General features: G+C 43.0%; 1 protein-coding gene and 1 long non-coding RNA gene across 4 annotated transcripts; one reads left to right on the top strand and one right to left on the bottom strand.

Annotated features, from left to right (window-relative positions):
- Window positions 1-2,105: 2,105 nt before the first annotated feature.
- Window positions 2,106-8,848, bottom strand: LOC136014735 (uncharacterized). 3 transcript variants are annotated; one of them, XR_010612841.1, is made up of 5 exons: window positions 8,621-8,848; window positions 6,379-6,575; window positions 4,322-4,418; window positions 3,577-3,775; window positions 2,108-2,953 (listed from the first exon to the last, which is right to left on the bottom strand). It is a non-coding gene; the product is annotated as an uncharacterized LOC136014735 (long non-coding RNA). The 3 variants fall into 3 exon arrangements; XR_010612842.1 differs by having other exon boundaries at window positions 2,106-3,780; XR_010612840.1 differs by having other exon boundaries at window positions 2,106-3,775.
- Window positions 8,849-10,422: 1,574 nt separating this feature from the next.
- EPCAM (epithelial cell adhesion molecule) lies at window positions 10,423-16,575 on the top strand. Its single transcript, XM_065679696.1, has 9 exons — window positions 10,423-10,967; window positions 11,326-11,430; window positions 11,988-12,228; window positions 12,533-12,598; window positions 13,774-13,837; window positions 14,215-14,316; window positions 14,444-14,638; window positions 15,047-15,088; window positions 15,778-16,575. The coding sequence occupies exons 1-9, from the start codon at window positions 10,904-10,906 to the stop codon at window positions 15,817-15,819; spliced, it is 921 nt and encodes a 306-aa protein (XP_065535768.1). The 5' UTR covers window positions 10,423-10,903; the 3' UTR covers window positions 15,820-16,575.

Genomic DNA, 16,575 nt, shown 5'->3' with positions numbered 1-16,575 from the left:
AGCTTCCTTAAAGCATCTCCGCAGGGGGGTGAGCATCCCCCCAGGAGACACAGGACACGAGGGAGAAGGCATACCTAACATTTAAGATCATTAAAAATACAGGTGCAATGTACCCTGATGCCACTCTTCCACACACGTTACACAGTTAGGCTAAGGCAGCCTACTGAAATGTAGTAGCAAGAATCAACACCTTTGCTAGTAAGAGCCACTGTGGAATCTGACTCCTGTCTTGTAAGAGCTAAAAATTTATTCTAGGAAGATGGCAAGAAATACACCCAATTTCATTGTTTCCCCCTGTACAGGCGAGTTAAAAGTGTAAGTAGTAACATCGGTCATGGTAATGAGAAGAGAGGCCTTGTTATACCTCGTCTTTTATCAATAACTTGCTAGTTATCTTTTTGCAGGTGCTCTGAGTTAGTGAGCATATTCAGGGAAAGGTCATACCAAGTTTCCAATTGTGTTATCTAGAGAGAGGAAAAACACCTCAAATGGTAAATGTACAAACTAACATCTGTGCATAGAACAGCCTGAAACTGGGAAACGGAGCAGCAGGGTGGAGAAAATACCAAATACTTCACTTGAGCAAAAGTCTGTTCCTTTGAGGTTCTCCCTTCGTATACGTGTTGAGTATTGAGGTTGAGTTACCCTGCATTAAACTGTTCTTTGTGTGTATGTAATACTTTTCATATAAGGGACTCAAAGCACACCTTAATTAACCAACATTCATTCAACAACTGCGGAAAACAAAGAAAGGATAAGTTACAGAAACCTTCACATAACTATCTAAGCCGTTCTGACTAGGAGACAAGCTTCTGTCATATTTTTTGCCCTACTGCAAAACATAAAACTACAATGATAATAGTGCCTCCTTATCCTCAACACCTTAATATTTGTATTCCTTGGCTTATCCATTAAAAGTGCCCTACAAGGTAGTTTTTACCCACATAGAGCTTTTCCAGGGCTTGTATGTTGGGATAATTTTCCCTGTAGTTCTCCCCCTTTTTTGTGCTGATGGGTCTGCAACAAAATATTAAAACTTAGGGATTTTTTTCTGTTCACTCTCAAGTATCTGTTACAATCGAGTTACTCAACAGGTACTGTGACTCTCTAAACCCTACTGTACTGTCCCCTGCAATCCAGGGCTCTGCTCTGATACAGACCAGCTGCCTAACCTTGGCTCAGCCTGAAGTTGTGAGGGAAAAGCTGTGAGAAGTCCAGAACTTCACCTTTCTTTCCTGCAGGGCTCTGCAGTCTGAGGCAGGATTGTTGAGATGGGGGTAACTCAAGGATTCAACTTGGAAGCATCATGGAAAAACATCGATGTGGGAAAGGTTGATGCCTGAACACAGTGACAGTAAGGAAACAGGACTTTACCTGACTCTAAATCCTCTGCATGATATAGTGGACGTAACTGGTTCTCAACTTGGTTTATTAATAACTACATTAGTAACTAAAACTTGTGGTTTACAACTACCTTGCAGGACATCAGGGGGCACTGTTTCACTGCCAGCAATTTAAACTAAGACAGTGAGGCATTTGTCTAGTACAATACACTGGATTTCATGTTGTACTTAATTCCTAATCCTTCCTATAGGTGGACATTAGATCAGTTTAGCTGCTCTTCATCTTTGTGTGTTACAGAATGGTTTGGATTGGAAGGGACTTTAAAGCTCATCCAATTCTAACCCCTTGCCATGGGCAGTGACACCTTCTGCTAGACCAGATGACTCCAAGCCCTGTCCAACCTGGCCTTGAACACTTCCAAAACTGTTATCACAGTTAGAACTGATTGTTATATAATATATAATGAATAAGACCTGGGTTTGAAAGACCTGGGCTTCTTATAAAATCTTTTTTTGGGGGGTAGGGGTGGGGAAGAGGGAATCCATTAATGTAGTGGAACCCAATTACATGAAGTGTGTATATATAGTTACACAGCTATCCAGCACCTGGTCCAAAAGGCAGCTGCAGAGCAGTTTGCGTCCTTTAAATGAAAAAGGACTTAAAGTTTTTCAGTGATTGAGTTGTTTACAGATAGGTTAAGAAACATCACTGAAGAAAAGCACAAAGCTAGTATTTTAATAAATTATAGATACATGGTTTCTTTTTAATCTTTTAGTATTTGTGAGGTAGGAAAATAAATGCTTTTGCCCTCTGATATCTTGTCCAGTAAACTTTATTTTTTATTTCTTTAAGAAAGATAAAGTACCATAGCAATGACATCTGGTATTTCTTCTCAGAGTCATGATGAAGCAGCACTGGTTCTTCTAAATACAGATCATTGTTCATAATAAACCATGCATTTTTTCAATTATAGATTTTTCCCATTTATTGTACAGTGTGAAATGAAAAAGCCTCTCTTTGCTGTAGGGATGAGTCCTGACATTGCTGGGGAGAACCTGGCCTCTCAATCCAGTATGTCCTAGATGAAATGCACATAGGCTGAGAGCTCCATTCCCAAAGACTATAACGAAACTGAAGCATTTGGATAAAAATCAAACTTTAGATTATGTGGTTAACTGTGTCAGAATAGAGGGTGTAGCTAGTCACACAAGTTTCAGTAAATTAAAAAGGAATATAAACCACCTGAACCCACATCTATCACCAGAAACCTGGGGGTTTTATGTGGGAAGAGAGTAAGGATTTAGATGAGTTCAGATGAATTGTGGTATCATGATGTCTGGACTAAGCATAACAGGCTGAGTATGGCTTACCTGTTTGCTACTTGAGATGGCAAGTAAGGATACTGGGAAGGTGCCTTACAGCTAAATCCTTGTACTGACAAATGTTACAGCGTGATTATAACTACAGATGGTCCAATGCCACTGCAGTATATGTCACTGATAGATAAATGAGCAGGAAAACTGTTTTCAGCTTTGTTTACTTGAACTTCTGAACATACAGCAGGGTTTTCTAATACTTAAGTCCAGGAAGCCGTAGTTATTCTCAGGTCCTGAGAAATTCAGGAAAAAGAAGAAAAGAAAATCATTTGGAAATTATGTAGTGAACAAGAAGTGCTCAACAGACCAATACAGCAAATAGTAGAAGAAAGTGAAGGCTGCCAGCAAGCACTGCATGTTTGAACATGCTGCTTCTATGTACCACAGAACAGTCAGGTACTCTGCAGCACCATATCTACATGAAGTTCTGGGCACATAAGTTTGAACTTGCTGTTCGTTTCTATTGTAAATAGTCTGAGATATCTTCTATGAACTTTAATTCCAGGCACACAGAGGAATACTTTAAGGATTGGCACTTCTGCGTTGGTTGTAAATGAAATGAAGTAACCTTATCTGAAGAGTTCCAATTACGTCAAAATAAATAGATAAGATAGAATACATTAGGCCTTCACAATCATGTCACAAAATGGCAAGTGATGAATGATATATCTCTCAACATCAGTAACTCAAACTCTGAGGGCATATTTTGTGTTAAAAGGGAAAGCAAATGTACAGTACTCCTTTAAATGTGAGGTTGTTGGATGTTTTTCAACATTTTGATGTCATCCACTATATTCTATTATATTCTGTGTTGGCAAGTATTTAATAACCATGATTATTTGTCACCCAGTTGCACCTGTGCTGTTTCTTCATGCTGTATTCTGCAAAGAGCACTAATAAACAGGACTCCTGTGTACCAGCATGACCCTGGAGCCACTTGTTCCAGTTGCCAAGAGCACCAGGCTTCCCGAGATGCAGGAGCAGCCATGTGTTGGCCGAGCCCAGGGTGCTGGCGGTGTGTGGCACATTGCGCAGAGAGGCTGGATTGTCTGCACCTGCACTGAAAAATGCAAACTCTTCAGCTTGTGTTTTAATCCTCTTTCTGTTGTAATATACATGTACACATTGGTACACAAAACCCCAACAGATCTAAGCAACTTACTATCCAGGAAATCGATCTGAATTTTATCGAGGGACATAAAAACCAGAAGAACTTTGGTGCTTTCAAAATAATGTCCTAATTCTTCTCCTGAAGGCAAGTTCACCATTTCTTACTAATTCTGTTTCAGTGGATAAAGAATAGGTGGGAGCCTGCAAACTCTCAGCTAGCTGGCTTACAATTGGCCAAAGCGTGTAAATTGTATCAAAACTTTCTCACGTCATTTGCCAAGTCCAGAGTTTACTGGTCACATAATTCAGATTACAAACTCCTTCAAAAACAGGGTATCTATTTATTCTCTGCTTTTACACTGTTGAATACAATTGAATCTTTGTCCATGACCACAGCCCCTATAATATGAAACAACACTAGTAATTAAGACAGGACAATTTCTCTATTGTCAACAGCCTTATTTTCATGGCACAGCATTTGGAAGACTCACCCCATGAAAGGATTAATCAAAGGTAATGTAACTGTAATTTCTGACGTAAGGGAAAATTATATCCATATGCAAATAGTTTGGCTCCAGTCTTCTCATACTGCAAAGAAGGGAACAGCATCAAGTTCAGCAGTGGGAAGACAGAACTTCAAGGACAGCCCTATTGCAGACTAAAACCAGGCACATTAAAATGTGAGCTGGAAAGAGTCTGGAACTACTTTTTTTCCACTCCCATCCAATGGTCCAGGCTCTACATGGTTAATTAAGGTTGCCACAGTTTGTTAAACATTGAACGCCTCTCCCAAGAAACAATGTGAGCTATGATTACTCCACGGCAGGTCAAAAAGCTTTCTTGTTTCTCTGAATTTAGTAATCACAAGTTGTAAAAGCTCTCTCACTCGGAGGTTGAAGCAATAAAATGACTAGTACAAGGGCTGTAAATTAAAGTGCAAAGAGAAACAGTTGAACTTTGGTAACAGCTACTGAAAAAATAAGGGAAACTGATGAACTGGAAAGTAGGCACAACACAAAAGCAGTAGATTTCCTTGAGGAAAAAAAACACATTCTGTGAGCTACAAACACTGCTCTCTGCTGTCCATTGTGTTGTGCTAAATGGCATTTGCGGGATGAGATTTTTCTGCTCTGCTCATCGGTGTATTTATTCACCTTTGCTTAGGGTATGACTTCACACACCAGTTAGCATGAGGCAACAGTGGGTGGGGATTTACAGAATGTTGGCAGCTCCCTGGAAACCACCTGTGTGCATGTTCTGGCCCTGTTTTCCTTGAGGAGTAAATGTCTTCTGCTTACTGCTGGGTACAGCCGTGCTACTGCGGGTTACCCAACACACTGTAAATCCACACTCTAGGTAGCCTTGGAGGGACCTGTACGTATAGACAAGTCTGACACAAAGCAAATTTAATGGCAGACATTTTCAGGTTGTGAGAAATGTCCTGCTGCTAACACCATACTGAGAGACACGACAACTTTCTGTCTGTGTAACCATCTGCTTTGGCTCTGCCAACAGCACAGAGATGTCATGTGATAAAACATGCTAAGAAGTATTTAGGACTCTCTCAAACAGTTTTTAACAAGTGTTTTGACAAAGTTCCATCTGTATCTTCTTTCCCTGGGAATGGCTAAAAGGGCAAAAAAGCATCTTATAAGCTAGAACTGAAGCAATTCTAGTATAAATAGAGCTTCTCTTGCTACGATTTGTTTTCCTCTAAGCCCTTTCCAAACCCTACTAAACCAGCAAGTGTTCTGAAGGACTGAGCACTTTATGGAATTAATAGGTTTGCCTCTCTGCTACAAAGTAGTCTGGATGAAAAGTTATTCAATTTTTTACATCCAGTGCTGCTCATTTTAGGCAGCTTTGAATGCTGACAGATGTTCTAACTAATGCTGTCAGTGTAAGAGCCCATGGAGGTGTATCTTCACGTAAATAAAGACAAGGATGATGAGCCTGCTGCTGACCCCACCCACTGGAGCTAAGAGTAAGCCCTGGCAGAGAGAGAGAGGTGAGGATGCCACAACATATCACAGATTGGTTTCTATAATCTTCAAAGACACAAATAGAACATACATCAGTTGCATGAGCACTTCTCTCCTGTGGCTACACCCTGTCTAGTTTTATGAACCTCTGAACCAACAGCCCTTTACCTCTTAGCAGGTACTCTTACTTTCAGTCCCAAGCCTGATAGAGAGCCAAGCTGTGGGCTTCTGAAGGTGAGGACAGCTTTACGAGTGTCATCACTGCCTCAGAACTAATTTTGATCTCCAGTGTGCATGACAATTTCAGCAAAATACAGAGTTATTCTTTAAACTGTATTGTTATTCAAAGGGATAAAAAAAATACATGATCTAGAAACAGGGTAAAAATAGGACATGTAAATTAGCTTTTTGAGCGTTCAGAAGTGGTTAGACAGTCAGTCTAGCAGAAAGGCATGACTGTTCATTTACTTTCTTACTGGTGCTATGTTTGACCAGCTTCATATAACTGAAACATTTAAATTGTCCGTAACTGTTCTCATTATTCAAATCAGGGTGACAATACTTACCTATTATATGGTTGTTTTCAAACCTGCAGGAAAAATAAAATATGCAGGAGCACCAGTTTCATTACACATCTTTGAGCAGCAGCAGCATATGTCGATTTGTGAAGGCATGAACTCTTCAGAAGCACATCATGGTCAAGATTATATAATTTCTCAGTATTGTCCTCTTCATAGGCTTCATTCTCTGCAGATGGTGCAGTCTGCAAAAACAAAACCAAGTTGAACATAAACATTCTAAGCCTGTTCTAATAAACAGTCCCTGAATGAGTCTAGAATATAGATAATGTATATAGCAATGTCTACCATCCTACCATCCAAAAAACCTGTTGGCACTTTCGAGTGTTAAGTCTATTTCTGGTCACTTCTAACTTTGTCAGCCATAACCAGTTAAAAGTCATGATGGATTTTCAAAATTCCTTAGTTTTGTTAAGTAAACACAAGACTATGTTTTGCAATTTGGTAACACATGGCCTATTTTCTAGGGATGAGACTTTGGTTATCTTTAGAAGGGTACACCCAAACCAATCAGGTTTGCAGGCTCTGGAGAATCTCAGTTAGAGCTGGATTGCCAAATACTCCAGTGGTACTGATCTTTCTCTCTCCACGCATCTCCCTGATCTGCTGACCACAGTGCATGTCACAGCCCCACCTTGCATCGTTTCCTGATACCTCAGGAATGACTCACACATCCTTGCAACTTTCCCTGAAAGCAGATTTTGTCCGTTTCCTGTGCTGGGGAGAATCACAAGGCCCACTTTTACCCAATGTCTAGAGAAGACCTGGAAATGACCCCATAAAGGCCTAGGCCAGATCCCAGTATTGCTCTAATTCTTACTGACTTCAGGAAGAGCTGGATTTATCTCCTTGAATCTGATTCACAGTTCACTGAAGCCAGCAGAAAATCTCCCACTGGCATCAGAAGCTCATGAGTACTTGAGTGAACTGAACTTTATTCTCCCAACACATCTGCATCAGATGGAATTACAAAGCAAAATCTTAATATAGATCACAGGAATTTTCCTAATGCAAGTTCACATACTCTTCAGGACCTGGTGATAAAAACTTTTTGTTTCATTTTCTGGCTATGTGACAGAGCCAGTAATGTGCTCCTAGCATGTAAATTATAATTTGGCTAAGCTACAATTATACTTCAGTAAGTGTAAACCACAACTAGCCCACACTGCACTGCCTAATCAGCATTCTGCTGTTTGATAAGTGGAGGTATCTCCAACACTTGATAGAATTATCCTGCTTAAAACCAGTAAGCAAGGCCTTATCTTCCAAGCTGTACGCTGAGGAAGGATTATTTAGAATAGCCATTGAATAAGATCACGTATTCCAGCACAAAGACTAATGTATTGCCAAAAAAGGTAAAAAAAGACACTGGACTCCAACCCCCTAGACACCATGGTATGTGTTTTAATGTAGCTTTAATGAAAAGTAGCTTTAATGAAGCTACTTTGATACTTGGGCCTTTTTGTCTTTTTAACCATGTGCCTGCTCCACTGGCTTTGATTCTACAGAGAAATTTCCCTCAAAATAACCTGGAAAGAGGGAAAAGTTAACACTACTATAAATGGTCCTTCCCAGCCATTGTTTTGCTGGAGAATGACACTGTATAAAGCAACTCTCTCTGCTTCTAAAATACTGCGCAACATCTCAACAATAATTTCTTCAGATTTGGAAACCTGGACACATTATAGATAACAAGCTCTTTATGAGCTCCTGCAAATTGAAGCCAAATTAAATGCTGTACTACAAACAACAACATGATGCACCTATCTTTGCACCACAGTTATGGTATTGCTTTCTATAGGTGATACCTAACAGCTCAGGGAAAACATAATGTGCACACTAAAAAGCCAAAACACACTGTAAGAGGCTGCTTTCATCAACACAAATACCCTAGACCATTCAACCCTTAGACACTAAGACTTATGGCTGTTTCTTTGTATACTGACAACAAAGATCTGCCTGGTACTTGGAGGTGGTTGAAGAAGCAGTGGTACTTTGGGTAGTAGCCACTGAGAGGTTTCAAGACTGCAGACTAAGGCTTGAATTTTTGAAACTAGGCACAGAGGTTTACCTACACAGATCAAGAGCCAAGAGAACAAGGAGGATTAGCATGTACCCTGCCTGTTCTCCATTTACATATCAAAGAAAAAAGCCTATCGTAATATCCACCATTCATTACTAGCAAGGATCACATAGTTTAGCTTGGTGGTAACAACAGGGTAGCACTTACCTTGAACAAAACTCTGTATTTACATAGAAAATGAGATTTACAATAAGGCAGGCATTCCAGAGCCTATTGATCCTGCTCATCCTCCTGAAGAACACCATCATTTGACAGCAGCAATGAGAAAAGTCCATATCGGAGACTTTAAAGTCTTCCCAAGATTTCAGTTGCTAAGATCATGCTCTTATTTCAGTCTTGGACAAGCGTACTGGAAGAGCATCGAGAAGCCAAACAAAACTACAAGAAGAGAATCAAGATAAATGCTGCAAAACTCCTATTCAGGCCATACCAGGAGCAGACCCAAAGAACAGTCATTTAACTCAGACCCACCCAAGACAGCACCTACCTAGTTTCAGCAAGGCACTGTAGACAACAGTAATTACAAACCCCAAGATACAACACAAACAGCTGCACACAGAGACAAAACCACAAAGACAGCTGATCTGCGCTTACATTTCAGGTTTCAAACAGTTTCATTAAGTGAGGTTTGCATGTTCAAAAGCATCAACATGTTTTTATTGTGTAGCAAACGTGAACAATGGTAAGTGGAAGTTCCAAGTTTTTGGAAAAGCTGGCAATTTCTCATAGTATTCCTTCTCCGGTATCTGAAGGGGGCCTGCAGGGATGCTGGAGAGGGACTCTTCACTAGGGACTGTAGTGACAGGACAAGGGGTAACGGGTTAAAACTTAAACAGGGGAAGTTTAGATTGGATATAAGGAGGAAATTCTTTACTGTAAGGTTGGTGAGGCACTGGAATGGGTTGCCCAGGGAGGTTGTGAGTGCTCCATCCCTGGTGGTGTTCAAGGCCAGGCTGGATGAAGCCTTGGGTGAAATGGTTTAATGTGAGGTGTCCCTGCCCATGGCAGGGGGAGTGGAACTAGATGATCTTAAGGTCCTTTCCAAGCTTAACTATTCTATGATTCTATGATATGCCCGAACAGACTCAGAGGGATATGATTCTGGTTTTCTCTATTAAAATAACTTGTTTTTTCTAGGTCACTACAGTATCTTTCAGAAAGATCTATGCCTATTTTTAAACTGAATTAATAACCTCAAAACCCTACAGAAATATTTCCAGTGTACCATACCTATCTTTTGTCCTCTGTCTTGCCATCGCTTTTACACTTTGGAAAGCCATTTTAAAACCTGCAGCAGACCTCCCTGTATTTCCTCCTCGGCAAAGTTGCAGGGCTCTGGCACTACCCACCATTCCGTAGGTTCCCACAAAGCTGGGCTGCTGCGAGACAAAGCACAGGGAAGTGCAGGTGCTGCAGCACCAGAAGCAGCTCTCTTGAGAGCAGTCCCCAGGTAGAGCGATCTAATGTGCGTTTTAGAAAAGAAAAAAATCCTTACAAAATCGTGTGTTCTGTGCGGACAGGTGTTCTGGATTTTCCCAAGTTAACTGAGGGATTACGAAGATTTGTTTTAACCACCAGGTCCTCATGGAGCAGTGCAAAGGGCACCTCTAGATGCGAGCAAGCCTTAACTACAAGGTGTGAACGTTTATTACCGGCTCTCAGCTTGCCGGGAGCAGACTGCGGGAGCGATTCGTGGCAGCTCGCCCGCAGAGGGGAGGTTAAACATCCCCCGTCTGTCTCCTGGGGGAAAGGAGAGGCCGGGCCCGGAGGCCGCAAGGCCAGGGCAGATAACCTCGGGGCAGCCACCCCCGCGGAGTCCTGCCCCCGGCGATGGTCACCGGCGGGATCGGGAAGTCCCGAGCGGGGAGAGAGATCGGCTTTGCTCCCCCGGCCACTGTGTCACCGAGCGGCGTTGTCTCCTCTCCTCTCCTGTCCTGTCCCCTCCCCGCAGAGCAAACACGCCCGGGAGCTTCCCCGGTGACTAACAGTTTCTCCCTCGGCCCCTGACAGACACCCCCGGGCCCCAGCCCTCACAGCGCGGGCGGGCAGGTTTCACAGCCCCCCCACCCCGACCAGCCGCACCCCAGCGCACCCCTCACCTCTCCCCCTCCCCGGCCCTGCCTTAGCGGCTCTATTCGGGGCGGCCCAGGTGAGGGACCCGCCCTGCCCCGTCCAGTTTCGCCCAGGTGCGGGGGGCAGGGCCGGTGGCGGACCAGCGTACTCAGCCGGCCCGGGAGGAGGAGGAGGAGCCGCCGCCACCCCCTGCGCGTCCCAGGTGTAACCGGAGCCGGGAGGGCGCGGTGCAGCCACCACCACCACCTGCGGAACCTGTTGGGCGGCTCATATCGGCTTCACCGCGGCGCGTACACCGCTCCGACTCCTCCGCTGCCCTTGTCCCGGCCTCCCTGCGCCCCGCCAGCGGCCCGAGCCATGAAGCCGTTCTGTGGGGCTGCGCTCCTGCTGCTGCTCTGCGCTGCTGCTTGTGCCCAGAACTGTAAGTGCCCGCGCTCCTCTCCCCCACGGCACCCCCGCTCCTAACCGCGCTCCCCTTCTGAGGCCGCGCTGGGGGTGCCCCGCTTCGACAGAAAACGGCGCCCCCCGCCGCCGGGGCCGTTGGCTGGCAGACCCGTGAGGCCGGGCTGGGGCTTCCGCGTCCCTTTGTCCCCGGCCGCAGGAGCCCGCGGCGAGGTCCCGACGGAAGTTCTCGCCTTTCAGTGGGGACGGGCGGGGGGCCCGGTGGGGAGCGGCGGGTCTGGGTGCGCCGCGGCCGGGCGGTGAGGGGCGGCTTTGTCCGGCCGCGGGGCAGTGGTGCCCCGGGGCTGCCCGGGCTTACGGCCGCGCTCCTTTTCCAGCATGTGTCTGCGAGAAGAACAAGCGCGTCACCAACTGCCGGCTGAGCAGCGGCGATTGCTGGTGCGACGCGGTGGGCTCCGGTGCGACTGTGAACTGCAACACGCGTGAGTACGGCGCGCGATGCACGGCGTGCACGGTGGTGCGGGGCAGCGAGGGGCAGTGCTAGCCGAACTCGAGGTGATGCGTGAAAATAGCCATTGAGCTCTTGGATATAATGGCGGTAAGGAAGGAAAGCTGCTTCCTGGTCTTCCAGGTCAACCTATATTGAGGCGAGCGCCCCGTCCGCCTTAGTATTTGGTCTGTAAAGCAAGGCTTTCTCAAAGATTTAGCTTCCTTGTAAGCACATACCACGACTTTTCCTATTCATCCAGACGTGGTAAGAGCCTTATCTCAGGACCTGACTCTTGGTTCAAGCTCAGCTCAACTATAACACTTATGCTGTAGGAAATGAAAGCTGGCTGGACCTCTTAAGCATCTTGAGAAACTGACACAGCCCAGTTGTGTCAACTGATCCGCCACCTACGTGCTAGACACTGCTCTTCATTGTAATAGCTTCAAATTGGGTGCTTCTGATGTAACCTTGTGTTTTTATAGACCGGGAGCTCTGTTCTGAACATGTACGGTCTGATGCTGCATAACATGACTTTCTGGTTATTCTCAGTGACTCCAAAATGCCTGCTGATGAAAGCAGAAATGATGGGCTCAAAATCAGGTCGCCGTGAGAAACCAAAAGACGCATTTGAGGATACGGATGGCCTTTATGATCCCGAGTGTGAAAACACTGGTATTTTCAAGGCAAAGCAGTGCAACGGGACTACCTGTTGGTGTGTGAATACAGCTGGTGTTAGAAGAACTGACAAACATGATGCAGACTTGAAATGCAATCAATTAGTCAGAACATGGTATGTCTTCCAACAGGGTGTGCTATGAGGTGAAAACATTGCTGTATTAGGTGTTGTGTTTTAGAGGGTTTATCTTCGTGAATGTGCTGGGGATGAATGAAGATGGAACAATGAACACTTGAGTACTGCTTTTTCTTTTTTACCTTAAGAAACAAGGAGACATTGACGGGTTTTGGAGGGGACTGTCTTTGTTTTTGTCTCCTTGTTTTGTGGGGGTTTCTTTTGCCTGGGGTTGTATTTTTATTAGGCATTGTTACATGTACATGTGTTAAGAATATTTGTTGTATTTTTCCTGTTGCTTCAGGTGGATCATAATTGAAATGAAACATGCTGACAGAGATACTCCTCTGAACACTGAGTCTTTAAAGAAGTAAGTGATGATAGTAAGATGTCAGGGCAATAATGCCTGCATGCACTACTTGGTACCTAGTGTATTTCCAATCAAATGTTTAAAAGCGTTGTCAGACTTGTACATCTCACTTCTAAGACATCTTAGACGTTCCATTAAAGATCTGTAGGTCACTTCTTTAATTTTTACTGGGGATAAAATAACTGCAAATGAGTTTCATTTCTGTTTTTAACTGATCGCTAGTTTTTATTTTACCAAGTCAATGTACTGAAGAAGATGGAAGGTAATAAGGTGAAACTACCCAAAAATTAAACTGAAAAAGATGGTAGAGGGCCTGCATAGCAGCAGCAACAGGGGAAAAATAAGAGTTTGGTTATTTTTTAGCTGAAATAAAATCTTGCTTCTCTCTGTTATAGGTCATATAGCAAAAGAAAAAAGTGCTTGTAGCTATTCACCACACACCCCTAACCCACCCCTCCCACCTAGAACAAAGGTTGCTTCTCTAACTCCTCTTCTGAATTCCAAAGACTTCAAGCTCTTCTCTCTAACACTGCAGGAATTATCAGAGCTCTAGTATCATAATGAGTGTACTGGGTTTGGTTGGGATGGAGTTAATTTTCTTGGTAGCAGTTGCTACAGTGCCGTGATTTAGACCAGTGACCAAAATGGTGTTGATGCTAAAGCACTGGTGACTTCTTGCTGAACAGTGCTGACTGTTGAGGGCATCTCCGGACTCTCACTCTGCTGGCCCAGTGAGTAGGTTGGGGGTAGGCAGGAGGTTGGGAAGGGGACACAGCAGAGGTGGTTGACCTGAACTAACCAAAGGGAGATCCCATAGTATACAGTAAATAGCCATTGCCCAGATTTGGCTGGGCATCAATCTGCTAGTGGTGAATGGTGGCTTTTGCATTGCTTGTGGGTTTTTAATTTCGCCACCTAGCCCTTTCACTTAATAGACTGCCTTTATCTTGACCCATTGGGGTTTTTTCTTGCTTTTGCCCTTTTGATTCTCTTCTCAATCCTGCCAGGGGCAAGTGAGTGAGAGATTAGGTGAGGGTTTAGCAGCCAGATGGGGCTGACCCACCACAAAGAGGCTGCAGGAAAAAAGCAACCAATTGTACTAGTCTTCCCTGCTTTTGAAAATAGATGTGTAAAATAGTACTGGTTTTAGAGCTATGGTTTTAATATCCTTACAGGTTTTTCAAGGACACAATTAGCAATCGTTACATGCTGGATGGACGCTATATAAGCAGTGTTCTGGTAAGAGGCACATAATTTTTAAACAAGTATCTGAACTTTATTTAGTTGTGGATAACTTTGAAAACTCACATTTGACAGATGCAGTACAGCATGAGTCTTACTAGAAGCTCTCAAAATGGTGATGCTGAGCAGCTAGCAAATAGCTGTATCTCATCTGAAATACTAAGAAACTAAATATTGCTCTCAGTCAGTAGATAAATTCTTACTTTGTTTCACTAAAACGTAAATCAGAATCCTACTGTAAACCATTGGTGTATACAATATCATAAATGTGATTCAGAATGGGAGTTCACAAGTTGGAATATAATACTTTGCTGTGTATTTGATAACTGGATTTAAATTAGCCCTTTCTTAATACCATACTATATTTTTTGCAGTATGAAAAACCTTTCATTACTATTGATTTGAAGCAAAATTCCTCAGAAAAATCTTCTGGAGATGTGGATATAGCTGATGTGGCCTACTACTTTGAGAAAGATGTAAGTTTGTCATGGGTGAAGTCTGCCCAAGACTTAGATGTGTATATTGCATTGAGTAGCCTTACTGTATACTTGCTGAAGCAAGATGAATTATTGCAATGCTTAGATCTGTCCTATCTTTTCTTAGGTAAAAGGTGACTCTGTCTTTCATAATAACATACTCAACATCACCATTGATAACGAAATGTTGAAGCTTGAGAAGACAGTGGTCTACTACGTTGATGAAATAGCACCAGAGTTTTCCATGAAGTCTCTGACTCCTGGCCTCATTGCGGTCATTGTAGTCATAGTAATAGCAGTAGTTGCTGCAATTGTTGTTCTGGTAAGTTCTAACAAAGCTGCCAAGCAGAATGGGTAACTAATTCAGGAAATAATATGTCCAGGGTAATTGGATTCTGATGGAAACAGTTTTCCTCATAAACTGGTTTCTTTTTTGAGACTTGGGAGGTGGGAAAGAGGTGATGGGCACAGCATCACTGTTTCAGGTCATGACTGAAGGGTGTTGTGTGGAAAATGAAAGTAATAGGGAAAACTAATTGAGGTGAGGAGAGTACTTCTCTTGCCTCCTAGTTTAAAGTAGTTGAAAGCGATAACCTCTTGTGAACCATGCTTTGGAAGGATGGGGAAGGGACAGCTTCAAGTTTGGAGTTTTAAAGTCTTAACCAGATGAGGGTAGATGCAAGTCAGGACTTAAAGAGAACTTCAAAATTATTCTGTCCTTCTGTTGCAGGTCCTCACAAGGAGGAGGAAAGGGAAGTACGTGAAAGCAGAGGTAATTAATTTCTGTTCATGGTGTATGGGTGGGGAGGAGGTTGGCCAGAATCCAGAAGCTTCCCTAAGTTTACTGTAGGTTAACAGCTTGCTGTTGGGTGTTTCAGATGTGTTCAAGGAGACTGAAAGCATTCGAATTCTGTAACTAGTTTTCATATCTATATAACAGCTCAAGTTCACCACGTTCCTTTCTGCTCTAGTTTCAAAGGCAGCCGGTGATCTGCTGCATTTCCCGTGGTGAGGGTGGTGCTAACAGCAAGTACTGGTTTTACATATCTATAGGAAGGGCGATACAATCCACAGGAAACAGTGATTGTTTTGTTCTGTCAGGAAGACCTTAACTTGAGGTATTTGCATGGAGTTTGCAGTTTCTATTGAAGAGCTACTTTCCAATGGAATAGTAACAAATGGTGCTAGTGCAGGAGTGTTTCACCCCAAGCACAAAGCCTTTTGAAAGGAATCTAAAGAATGTTGTAGCTTCATAGGGTTTGTGTAGGGAGCATGCTATTAAAGAGTGCCATTTTCTGAAATGTATTAGAAAAGCTGAAGTGTTACCGTGGTCTTGTCATGTTTGATTCTGTTAGTGTTACATCAGATCCCTTTGCTAATGAAAATCTGGGATGTTTGTGTATCTTGGATCTTATGTTGGGAAGCAGCACAAATGTTGATCTTCTACCTCTTCCCCTCCAGGTAAAGGAAATGAATGAGATGCATAGAGGACTGAATGCATAAAGTAATCAGCCAAAGTAAGATTCAAACAAGATGATGGAATCATTTGAGGCATGGATCTTAACTCTTTAATGATCCCTCTTGAAAGGGGGGCAGTTGTGCTCACTTAATAATTGTTAAAACTCTTAACAGCCAAGACTGGTAACTATGCTATTACTCTGAGAGTTAAAAACCAGCCCCATCTTACTCAAGTCAAACCTAACTATTGCTCCCTGATTTTATTTTTTTATGAGGATGAAATTAGTTGACAAGTGCTGTTACTAGGGATTTGGAGCATAGATGCTTAAATAGTTATTTTACCCGTGTGGGAGGTTTATTGAGAATAAAGATTTTTGTAGCCAAGTTGTAACAGATTGCCTCCTGTATAACTGAACATGGTGTTTTTATGGCTGTTTGTACATATTTGAAGTTGCTGTAACTTTTTTTATTACTTGAATTAATAAAACTTTGAAACAGGTTTCTAATTGTTCCATGTTGAAATGAGGATGATCTGCTGAATTCCCATGCTTACAAAGTTCAGCAGTGTAGTATTGCCTTAAAGCAAGCAACCAACCTCAGCATAGGTGGAAATATTCTAGAACTCCAATTAACAAAGCTTGTATTAGCCACCTAGTATCTCAATAGCATGATTTATTTTTTTTTTTAAAGCTGTGAAAAATAAGTTTTACCTTCTCTTCCACTCTTAATGTGCACCACAAGTAAGATGATGAAATATGGATTGCTTGTATATAAAAAATAAACATGCTGTGACTGTAGCAA

This window comes from Lathamus discolor, chromosome 5, assembly GCF_037157495.1.
Source record: "Lathamus discolor isolate bLatDis1 chromosome 5, bLatDis1.hap1, whole genome shotgun sequence".
Lineage (NCBI taxonomy): Eukaryota > Metazoa > Chordata > Aves > Psittaciformes > Psittacidae > Lathamus > Lathamus discolor.
The sequence above is the reverse complement of the archived record's forward strand: the minus strand, read 5'-3'. Positions and strand labels throughout refer to the sequence as shown.